The sequence below is a fragment of the Typopeltis vanoorti genome, chromosome 6 (assembly GCF_054136105.1).
Source record: "Typopeltis vanoorti isolate ZY-2024b chromosome 6, IOZ_Tvanoo_1.0, whole genome shotgun sequence".
Classification (NCBI taxonomy): Eukaryota; Metazoa; Arthropoda; class Arachnida; order Uropygi; family Thelyphonidae; genus Typopeltis; species Typopeltis vanoorti.
Window position 1 is genome coordinate 66,435,976 of NC_143554.1, and position 12,922 is coordinate 66,448,897.

The 12,922-nt window shown below is 31.5% G+C and overlaps 1 protein-coding gene across 1 annotated transcript in view; it reads right to left on the bottom strand.

Moving 5' to 3' along the window:
• Positions 1-12,922, bottom strand: part of Nipped-A (Transcription-associated protein Nipped-A) — a 936,100-nt gene that overhangs the window by 853,302 nt on the left and 69,876 nt on the right. Inside the window, exon 6 of the mRNA XM_090393977.1 lies at positions 8,207-8,404. Coding sequence (XP_090250103.1) covers positions 8,207-8,404 — 198 coding nt within the window. The remainder of the gene's footprint in view (positions 1-8,206; positions 8,405-12,922) is intronic.

Consider the following 12,922-nt stretch of genomic DNA (forward strand, 5'->3'; position numbering starts at 1 on the left):
ACGGGAACTGAACCTAGGACACTCCTTCCCCAGGCATATGGTTGCGAAGTGCATAGCCACTAGGCTAACTGTTCAATTCCCTATTTATAGATGGTACTATGAGAGCTCTTTCTGAATATCTAGAATTCAACTATCTGTGCAGACTTCCTGATTTATGCAGTGCAGCCACTGCATAATTCAAAAGAACTTTTATACATCCATATCTGAGCATTTCTGATTGAATTTTCTACTCCCTGCCTTTCTACATTTCAGGTTTTTGATAACTTTTTCTTCTTGAAGTATTGACATGTACTCCTGATTACATGCCTGTTGAGTTTTTTTCTACCACCATGCTATCATTGCTTGTTTTCATTTAATAATCTTTCAGAATAATTACTTCATACATCAAGGATACATTTATCTCCAGTTTTCATGTCACCTTTATCATCCGATTCCTTTTATAGCACTTTTTCCTGTTTCTCAGATTTTTCAACAGCTTCCAGAATATTTTGCCACCTTCCTGATCTTTATTTTCTTACCCAAGTCTTCCCATGACTTTTGCTTAGCTAATTTTATACAGTGCTTCACTTAGATATTTCTCTATATTCTCTAAACACACAAGCTGACTTGCTTGCCAGGAACGTTCAATATTCTTTTCCTTCACTCCTTTAACTTCCATAATCCACCATGGAGTTCTGATTTTTCTATGTTTGCAAGCAGCCTCATCACATGCCTCTCTGGGTGAATCAATTGATGTTTTATTCAGGGTTTGGTTCTGTTTTCAAACTTCATTTTTTTCTCGAATAAGGTTTGTGTATTTTAGTATACAGTTCACATGTGAAAAATTATCAACTTTGATTCATTTTAAAACTTTCTTACACACTCTTCTTTTCAATAATAAATTCCATTTTATCCTGCTCAAGACAATTTATGGTCATCATTTCCAATTTTCAAATCCCCTGTATACACTTGTGTCCTGAATCAGTGTGAAAACATCACTATTGGCGATATCATAGTCAATTAAATTTTCTTGGTGCATCTTCTCCAACAAATCTTCTCCCCATATGAATTTGTATACATTTTGATGTTGGAAATGGTGTTAGCAATATCTAGTCCTTGTCTTGAACAGAAATCCAGCATGTACTTATTATTATTAGCCTTAAATCTCCAACAAGGCCCAAATTTTCCTTTATGTCAGCTGCATTCTCTAATAATGTGAAAAATTTCTTCACTTCTTCCTTAGTAGAACCATATGAATGAATAAGTCTCATCCAAGTCCCCATTTTGATATTTGCCCACATTACTCTACTTGATATTGTCTGCCATTCAAGATTATCCTCATATTTCATACTGAATAATACAACTACTCCTTTTCCCCGACTTAGAAAGATCTCACCCGATTTTCTTCTTTGTTTTAGTCACACCTATTATGTCAATCTGGTACTTATCCCATCCTTCTTCTAGTTTCATTTCTTTTCCATTGATACTTATGATGATAGCACTCATCTTAAACTCTGTTGATGTGGTAGGAAGAATAAGGGATTAGTTCCAGTAACTGATTTTTTTACTGTTTGACCTGATCCTGATGAAAACAACATTTTAACCAGGTGATGCCCCAGCCAGCATGAAATTATGTTGTACCATAATTTTACATTGTGGCTTAAGCCAATATGAATACAATTTGGTTGGCTAAATCCCAAATTGCTAGCCCATCCTCATTCGTTCAGTATCTGGGTAGATACCTAACAGGGTGCACCATTCCAAAAACTACTTTTGCAAGAAGTTTTATATCTTGGTCATGATAAGTAAAGATGAAATAAAACCAGACAGAGCAAATAATAATGCTCAAGTTTACTTTAATGGCCCCAAAACAGTAAGAAGTACATTTATAATGTTGACATTATAAATTTCTACAGATAGTTAATTCAAAATTGTTCATCATATTTAAATTCTCTAACAAATCATACAAGGAAAAGAGTAACATCCTCTTGAGGAAAAGAACAAAAATCATTTCAGTTTTTATAAAATCTCTGATGAATCCACCAGTTTTAATTCATCCAAAGTTGAATGAATCTTTTTTCATCAAGACTACGTTATGGTAGTTGTGGAAGAGAAGGAAGGGGATGAATTAAAACCAAATATGTTTCTGATAGAAAACTGAGGAGTTCAAAAGTGAACTATTTAGCCACTGAAAAGGAAACATTGGCAATTATATAACTACTGAAATATCTATTCTATGGTCAAGATATTCAGGTTAAATCAGACCATAAACCATTACCATTTCTAAGTACAATGAAGAACAAAATTCAGAAAATTATACATTGGGCTTTAGAAACTCGAGAATTTAATCTCTTAAGGTTTGATTATATTCCCAGAAAATAGCACATAGTAAAACAATGCCTCTCTCTAGACTGCTTCTCTAGCCTTGGGGGGAGGGGGGGGAAGCTATTACGGAGTGATCAAGAGACTATGATAGAAATCATGGTGAATGGAGTGTAGAAGTGACAAATGCCCAAAAGGAAGGTAAGGTTTGTGAGAAAATTTATATGAATTGAAAGGTTGGAAAACTTCCTAAGGATTCTCCCATTGATGCAGATTATTTTTGTTTTGGTTAAGAAGAAATTTTATGTTTAAGTGATAAATCTATACCATAGGTTTACTTAAAATCAATGTTCCTTTGTGATGATCCTATGGGTTCTGAACCAGGTATCATTCCTCCAATCTTGCAAAACACATAGGTTATCAAAAAAAAAAAAAACACTACAGAGAATTAAGGAAAGATACTACAAGGCAGGTTTAGACAGTGATGTCAAATATTTTGTAAGATACCATCATAATTGTCAAGTCAGAAAATCTTTTCAAGGAAAAAGCATCCTTACAGGCAGTGCAATTTCCTGTAAGACATTTTCAGCATCTTTATGCAAATATAGTGGGTCCATTTACACAAATCGAAAGAAGATTTTCGTGGTTCTTGTTGAAAGGAATTGACATTTAGAAAATATGCTCTTAGGTCCTCTACAAAGCACTCTAAAGGCTGTAAATTTTGTAAATAAAAAATTGGTTAATATCATATTTAATTTGTGGGGGGGAGAGTATTGTATATTTCTTGAGCAGTTATGCAAGTAAATTATAAATTCTGTTAATTATTATATGGTAACACATATGTCATAATTATTGACAATGCAAGAGTGGCCAAGAGTCAACATACAAAGAAATATTTAGAACATATGTACTATTAGAACTTGCTGTTGTTGATTGACATCAGAGAACAGCAATTCTGAAATGAAAACTAAATTTTTTTCGTTGTGTACAGGAGATTTTTAGATGCACAGAGCAAGAAAACACTGAAGCGTGCAGTAATAATAATAGTTCAGTGAAGCTTTTGGAAAATATTTACCTCCAGACACAGGTACATGTTGAAGGCAATATTGCCAAGCATAGTGAGGAACCTGGATGTGACCACCACACAGCATTTCTCTATCAATGAACAATGCTCAGAAAAATAACAGCTTAAGAAAGCTGAAAAGGAAAGTGAGGGGTAAATTCAATACATGGAATAATTTGGATTCAGAATTTCCATAAATTTAAGGAATATAATGGACAATTTTTATTTATTAAGTGCATGGGCATATAGTCTGTTAATTGCAACTAGTATATTCTGATATTTTCAAGCCTCTTCTTACTGGAACCTGTTTTAATTGATGAGATAAAGGAAACTGATTACTCCTATAGTACTGGAACAGAAGAAACTAATATATTTACTTCCATAATGTTATGCAAGAACTAGTATTCTTCATTTGGATTATTTTCTCTAAACCATTCTCTCTGAAGCATGAATGCAGAATATGCAAGTGATATAATTTATCTGCTCTCTGCAGTTCACTCAGAACTAGCTGTTGAAGTTTTACTTCAAGCTATTTAGAGTATGTATGTGTGAATGCAGTTTAAAGAATTAGTATGATTCTATATCTTGGCCTTATATGTATTTGTCAGTATGAGTGTCTTAAACTTTATAGTTAAGCTCAGTGCACATTTACCTCTGTTTGCTCAATTTAAATTGACAGAAAGTGTGTGAGAGTGACTTAATATGTCACATATATAATTAATATAAACAATATTTCAATATTTGATTTATTAAATTATTTGTGGATATACCTGGAGTAATCACCAACTTCAGCTATAATAAGTTTTTTTCTGAATTGAATACTAATGCCATGTTACAACATAATGATACATGCAAATTTACATGGTGATAAGAAAACAAGAAATAAGAAAGCCTCATTGGATATGTTACTGCTAATAGCAATATCTTCATGCTGGTTCAGGAACACACAAGAGTATACAGAGGATATGAAATTGGAAGTGATCACCATTTAGTTTTGATCAGGTTAAATTGAAAATCATATTGTAAAGAAAAGTTTTTATCAGAAACTTTTAAAAAAGATTCAAAGTCAAGCAGCTTTCAGAGGTGAACTGTACTCAAATATATAAATATGAGAGTTTGAAAACAAGAACAAAACACTGAAGATTCAGTAGCAGACCCTGAAGACAACACTGACTGATTCAGTGAGAGAGGCATATGGTGAAGTTGATAGAAAAATCATAATTCCATGGCAGCCTCAATAAGTTAAAGAGACAGTCAAATAAAAGAAGCATATAGAAAATTTCTGGAAAGCAGAAAATAAGTATCAGAAAGATGGCAAAATAATCTTGTGGCTTTTTCAATAGAAAAGGAGTCAGAAGTACTGCCAAAGGAATTAGAGTTGATAACAGTAGCATGAAAACTAAACAAAGATATTCTAGATATCTGGAGCAATTACTATGAAATGAAATAAGCAGTGACAACATAGAGGTAGAAAACATCAAAGAGGATGTATCAATATTTGAGATAGAAAAAGCCATCGAAAACCTGAAATGCAGAGGTATGAATTTTTTTTACAGTGGCTACACTGTAAAAAATTTATGTTTATATTATAATTTATTTTAATTTAGATTAAAATCATAGAACAGAAACTTGGAACAACAGAGGTTGTAAAATGACATTTTACAACAGAGGTAAGATTTTACAACAGAGTAAAATTTCATTTTACAACTCTGTAAATCTGGAAAAGACAAATGACAAGGCCCTAAAACAAAAGCTGTTCAAAATTATACACTCATGTGGTGTAAATGGGACATTATATCGAGTAATGCGTAGTATATCCGATTTGTAAATAAACAACAAAATTGAAAGCGTGTTCATACAAGAAGATGGTTTGATGTTAAATCAGGTGCAAAATCTCCATCATTATTCATCATCTATATGGATCGCATAAAGAAGTGGTATTAAACCTGATATCAGAAATGGAGTGTTAATGTCAGCTCTTTGCTTTATGCAAATGATGTTATACTTCTAAATAAAACCAGTACAAGGCACCAAAACAAAAGCTGTTCAAAATGGTAATACTTATGTGTATAAATGGAACATTATATTGTGAAATGCATAGTACAGTATTATATCTGAATGTAAATAAACAGGATTCCTAACTAAATTGAATAACTGCTGCAATAAATTTTTATGAAAATCAGCAATCAAAAAACTGAAAATATGCAGAAACAGTGAAAATATAAAATGCATCCTAAATAGAGAACAAGTAAAACATTTCAGCTATTCAGGTAAAAATTTTAGTGAAGATGGCAAATTAAAACTGAAATATATAATAGAATTAATTATTATTGATAGCCATAAATAAAGCTGTTAATGAAGTTTAAACCACTGCAAAATATAAATATCATTATGGATATTATTTCTGGGAAACTCCCATGTTACTCCTCTTAATAAACTATTATATTTACGGCTCTTTTGCCTGCTTCTGTTTAGGAGTGCCCCTGTTTAAATGTCATTGACTTTTCACTCACAGATTCTTAGGGCATTGTAGATGTATATTTACCAATAAATATATGTAGCATCAATGAAGAGAAATTTGCACATACCCAGAAAAAGGTATGTACAAATTTCTCTTCCTTTATGCTATATATTTATTGGTAAATATACATCTACAATGCCCTAAGAATCTGTGAGTAAAAAGCCAATGACATTTAAACAGGGGGCACTCCTGAACAGAAGCAGGCAAAATAGTGGTAAATATAATAATAAATATCATAATATGTAAAATATGCAATTGCTGATTCCTTTGCAACGGAACTAAAGTAAGACCACAATCTTTATATAGTATTACATTTATATACGGGTGTAATCAGTCAAGTTGTCTTACAGTGAATTCATTTGCTTACACTAAGAAGTGTTAGCCAAAGCACCAAATCAAACAAACTTTGCCAAGGAAAGTTGCTATATCAAGCCTTACAAATAAAGTAATATATTTTATTATTTTCTTACACTTGAACTGAGCATGCAACATTCATAATTTTTATTATATCTGCTAAAAAATAAATTACAGGTAACCCTCCTATCACGTGGATGTTAAGTTCCATAGAAATGCTGTGTTATAGAAATAGTTATGCAAGACTCAGATCACATAGAAAAATTAGGGTTATGTTCCGAAATCGTTTTTTTTTTTTTTTAATTATATAAACAACAATGACACATCCAACAAAAATACATTTTTATTTAATTCAGGTAATTCGTGTAAGTTAAGAAAACAAACTATGAAACAAATGCATAATATAAACTTTTAAAAATTACAAATTATAAGTAAACTTTATTGTACACAATGCAATATTTTAGGCAAAATAAAATAAAGTGCATATTTTAATTGTCATCACTGTCTTCAAAACTAACATATCATAGATATTCTTTATTTATGAGTGGCAGGACGTTGTCATCACTTGAAATCTCTTGGACATCGTTTGTATAATTCTTGTTGCATACTTCAGCTGGTTTAGTTATCAAGAAGTCAGTAATAAGGCCTTGCTTACCACTATGCTGCAATTTATTTTATTCATAATATGGAGCTAAACAAATATCCAATTGTCTCGTGAATTTTCCAGAGCACTCCATTGAGGGATCATTATCCGCAAAATAATTTTCTAACTTTTTTTTTGCCAAGTCCAATCCTTCTGCTAATTTCCTTAAACAGAATTCTTCACTATAACCACCTTCTTCAACAATTTTTAATCAATTGGAGAATTGATTAATATGTATTAATTATGCATTTCCAGGCAAGCTTCTAAGTATGCTGATTCTCCCTGGATTAAGATTTTGCGAAGAAAACAGCTTTTTAAAGTTTTCAAACCAACCCTTACTGGCACAAAATCCATGCTGAGAGCTTTCTTCTGAAGAATCTTGAAGAAGTTCTTTTAGATATTTATAAACTTTGAGAGCTTTTTGTTTAATAATATTTCCAAAGGAAATTTTCTTTGGAGTTCAATCTTCTATCCAAATCATGAGATTTCTCCATTTTTTCTATTAGAATATCGCGTACACGAGCAACGCACTTTGCACCTTATCGTTGACCCAGTAATAACCCTTCCACGGATTTTATGTTCATTTTGTTTAATTGATGATTCATTTAAATTCAAAGTCCTTGCAACAACTCCTGCTTTTTCTATATCTTTCAACCTATTCAAGATTTTAATTTTTATGAATTTTCTTTTCAAGGTTGATTTTTCTTTCGTTGCAGTTTTAGTGGCCATTACTATAAAAATAATTTTTTTATATAAAAAAGCATTACATATTATGTATGTAACTCACCAGAAAATAAAGTGCTCAGCTTGATATTAACACTTATGATTTTTAATGCGCTTTCCTAGCAGAAACGAAGATAATTTTCAACAATAAACATTATATACAATAAACAATTGATACATGCATGCTGAAGGGTATTTCCCCTAATATAAATTTGCTACTTATATCTACATGCGTGATATGGGCAGACACAAATTTAAAGAAGATAAAATTTGATTTTTAAGTCGCAAGGTGAAAAATATATAAAAAGATGAAGGGTTACTACAATTTGTAGACAGTATTATATCGAAACCACGTTATACGAGGGTTACCTGTATTTAGCATTTATAATGATAAAAAGGCTCAGTCCTCAAAATACTTCAGGCGCATAATTTGTTTGCTTACACTTGGATAAAGGATTAAACCAAGAACATAATTTCTTGGCATCTTTAATTTATAGTAGAACCAAGTGGAAAAACTTCCAACAGATCTGATTAATATTATTTGATGTGCACAATCAGTTTATATCAAAAATAATACCCATTTTAAATATACTGAACTTACGGTTACCGAACTTCCATCAGGATTCTTCTTTTCTGTCTGAAGTGGAGTAATAGTGAATGTTTCAGAAAGAAGGGCTTCAATATTGAAATCGTTGTTTACATCAGTTACTTTCAGGGGCTGCCTTGGTTCAAAAATCTTATTCAAGTGATTTGGAAGTTCCTTATATATATTTTTTACAAACTGCAGAAAATGTTGAATCTGTGATGATAAAATAAAATATATGGCTATACAATTAATATATATATATATATATATATATATATATATAAAATTTGAATTATGCTGAATTTAAATTATGCTGTACAAAAAATTAAATTTTTCCCCTTGCTTTTGCACCGTTTGGAAACTTTCTAGTTCTCAGCAGTCCATTGCTCCCTGGCACTTCCCTAAAAGCCAAGTTACAGTCATTTTTGAAACATCAGATTCAGGATAAAGACTGCCATTTAGCTTAGTGCTTAAAAAAAAAAATACACGACATATGCAGCCTTATAATAAAAAAAACCGAAATTAATATTAACTTTTTTTTTTGGTGACATATACATACACTACCTGCATTCATTATTTGTTCTGTAACATAATTGTTTTTACACCACCCTTCTGCACAATTATTATTTATTTATTTATTTTTTTTTTTTATTTTTTATTTTTTATTTTTTTTTTTTTTTTACAGAGAAATCATTTTGAACTGCTATAATACTTGACAGTAGTCAACAGCTTAACAGTCAAAGTAGTGCTGAGAGTGGGCAACTGGGATTAATACATTTCTGTAAGCATGAAACTATCCATCAACACAGAACACCTATTTCCTATAAAGAATATCAATAAACTATATATATAAAATGAAACATCACTGATAGAGAAACTTAAGGAAAATCAGACAGTATCATAGTATATTTCATTAATAATTAACAAGATTTACCAACATTTCCACATATATTGTGTACTAGTTGAGGAACTTTAATCAGTTTATGAATTCACAAACAAGTATAAAACTGTTTTGGGTAGCATCAAGGCAAGATGGATCTCTCTCTCTTTTGCCTGCAATCCAGAGGATTACTGACATGTTCCCTTCATTGAAGTCAAATTTTCTTTCTATTGACAAATGACTTATCAGTCTCAGAAATTTCTTTGAAAATCCACTTTCAATTACACTCCTGCATTTCCTTGCCAGCAAAACATTTTATGATACCATTAAATGTATTGAAAAGCAAGATATAACAGTAATTGAAGTGAAGGATGAAACAAATGAACTGGTGGAAAGGTTAAATTGTAGGAAGGTAGAAAAGTTTCTTACAACTACTGTGAGAAAACAGTTGCAAGAATTAGAAAAAGGACACATAACACTTGAAAAGTTTGAAAGCTACTATGCAGCAGATTTCTACTGCACCTGTATTGAACATATTAAGGAGTGGTGTACACCATTTCTCACACCTCTTCAGTCTATGGACTGGATTAATTTGAAGGGAAAGGATCTTGTGACTTGGAAGAACATACAAGAAAGCTACATATTCATGCAGAGAGTGTCACCAAGTTTTACTGTTAATGAATAGGACTTATTTGATGAGTTTGTATGTGTGAAAAAAATATTGTGAAAGCAAATTTAAAGTGTGGAGTGAACAGAAGGATCGAAGTGTCAGTGATAAATGGTGTGAAATGTTTGCTCATTTTACAAAAGCAGGGTATAAGTTCTGGGAGTATTAAATGCCTAGTTAGTTTTTGTTTAGCACTGCCAGGAACTAATACAACTGTTGAACGTGTTTTTCATTAATAAATGGAAAAACACGTTCAACAGGTTCATCTCTGGACAGATGAAAAAAAAAGACTTAAAATTGAGATAGTAAAAGCTTTAACCATTGTAAAGACATATTTTAAGAATTTCTCTTGTGCCGAGTTCTATGATCAAATATCAAAAGAAAAAAAAATTCTTGAACAGGTCCATAAATCTGATAAATATTTTTCTAATTAAATATGTTTGTGATTAATAATCTTTTTTTAAAGTGGATTTAATGTATGTTTATAGCAGTATTTAATTTAAAGTGCAACATATATAATAGTTTTATTTTTGGTTTTCTTAATTTTTAACACGTCTTTTTTTACAAAATGGCCCGGGTTTCTTGAGTAAAAATTTCAGAATGTCCCAGATTTTAGTAAAACATTATGGGAACCCTACTCTAGTGCCAAATTCTAATCCTGGTTATACAACAGCTCTATACTACTTCCCATGCACCTCCATCTCTTCATCCAATATATGGTAAAAACATGTTACATATACCATAACACAGCACTGTGCACCAAGATCTCGATACAAAATTAATAATGGCAAAAACTCGCGTACAAAGATTATTTAATAGTATAATTTTCGCCTGTGTGTCACAGACATCTTCAGTACATATTAAGCTCAAATTAAACAAGAACTGACAATTCCAAAAAACGACACCTAAGTAGCTGGCGTAAGGTTTAAAAGCACAACAAACATAATAAAATATGGAGTCCCACAAGGGTCAGTACTAGGACCCATCCTATTCATAATATATGTTAATGATCTATGTAAATACAAACTTTTTGGCAAAATGATATCCTTTGCTGACGATATGGCTTTAGTATACACTGAAACAACCTTTAAAAATCTAAAAAAAAAAAACGGATTAATAGCGATATGTTAAAACTAAGTATAAGGTTTAGCAACAACGGATTTAACATTAATACCGACAAAACGAGATATATGTACTATTAAAGGGATAAAAATCCTATGTTGTTATATAGCCAGTAAGTGAAACTCAAGATCGAGAACTACGATCTATGAGTTTCAATGCCGAAAAACTATCGGCAAAGGCAATTCGAAGTAAAGGTGGAGCAAGCTCCCTCACTATTCTTGATATTCTCTCATAATGTAAAACACAGCTCCTAGGAGATGTAATACTGTCATTACATTATGAGGAGAGGTCACTACCCAGACCAGTTTCAACATTTTTTGAGGTCTCATCAGTGAGTAGGTAGACCTGGAAGATATCAGCATTGAAACTCATAGATCGTAGTTCTCGATCTTGAGTTTCACTTACTGGCTATATAACAACATAGGATTTTTATCCCTTTAATATTTATTAAGTTGCCAGAAAACTAGCCGTTTGGCTTTTCATTTTAATTACAAAACATAAGCACACCTTTATGGCATTCGTATAGTGAAGGTATGCAAGTTCTTTTCACTAAGCTTTGATATCTTCCAAGTCTACCTACTCACTGATGAGACCTCAAAAAAAAAAGGTTGAAACCGGTCTGGGTAGTGACCTCTCCTCATAATGTAATGACAGTATTACATCTCCTAGGAGCTGTGTTATACATATGAGAGAATATCAAGAATAGTGAGGGGGCTTGCTCCACCTTTGCTTCGAATTGCCTTCGCCGATAGTTTTTCGGCATTAAAACTCATAGAATCGTAGTTCTCGATCTTGAGTTTCACTTACTGGCTATATAACAACATAGGATTTTTATCCCTTTAATATCTATTAAGTTGCCAGAAAACTAGCCGTTTGACTTTTCATTTTAATTACTAGATATATGTACTTTACATTAACAGACAAATTAGATCAAGTATAACTATAAAATGGCTTGAAAGGAAATGTAGTAATACTCTAAATTGTAAATGTAGCTTAATCAAAAAAACAAAAACTCAAGTATTTGGGCCGCCATATAGATAGCAATTTGAAGTGGAAATCCCACACCACTTTCTTAACAAATAAGTTTAGGTTCATAATTAACAGAATATATTATGTTAAAAAATTTGTAAATGCAGCATTCTTTAGATTTTTATACTATTCTTGTGTAAATTCTTCACTGCAATATAGCATTACCTGTTGGGGAGGAGACTATTATAACAATCTGCTTCCATTAATAAGAATACAAAATAGAATAATTAGAGCCATAACTACTACTACCGACTTTGCACATTCAACCAATGATCTGTATATCGTTCATAATATTCTACCATTTCAGAAACTATATCTCTATGGTTGTCTGTTATATGTAAAAAGATACACTGACAGTTTCTTGGTATATAATGTAGACTATGGATTGCACTGTGGTCAAAACACACTGGAAGTACCTAAGGCTAACAAAGAAATTTTTCATAAATCTTTCCAGTACATTGCGACGAGCAGCTATAATAAACTTCCGAATGAAATTAAATCTATAACCTCAGAATATGTATTCAGAAAAAGATTGAGAAACTACCTTATGGGATTAAAGAATGTTGACAATTATTTTGAACATATAGTATAAGAGATCATTATAACTCATATATCATAACCAATTAAGGTATTGATTTGCAAATTGGTTCATTCAATTAGGAATGAAATATCAACATGTACATTATTATAACTGGTAAGGGAGCCCTCTTAGATGTGGTCCCCGGACTCTCAGTGTCTGTTTTAAGCTAATTACTTTTCTAGTAACAAATATGGCTACGGCCCTTGGTTACGCATATTTGCATTAACTAACTTACATTACTCTAAACCAATTACTTATAATTTTGAAACCATTTGAAATATATTATATTCTACTTGCATATATGAGAAAACTTTTTATTATCCATAATAAAATAATAGCTATAATAAGTGTTAGTACCAACAGAATATGATAGTAATACTTGAATTTTATTTTGCAACATTGTACTGTGCATTGAATTGTATTGTGAAATATTGTCATAATTATACAAATTGA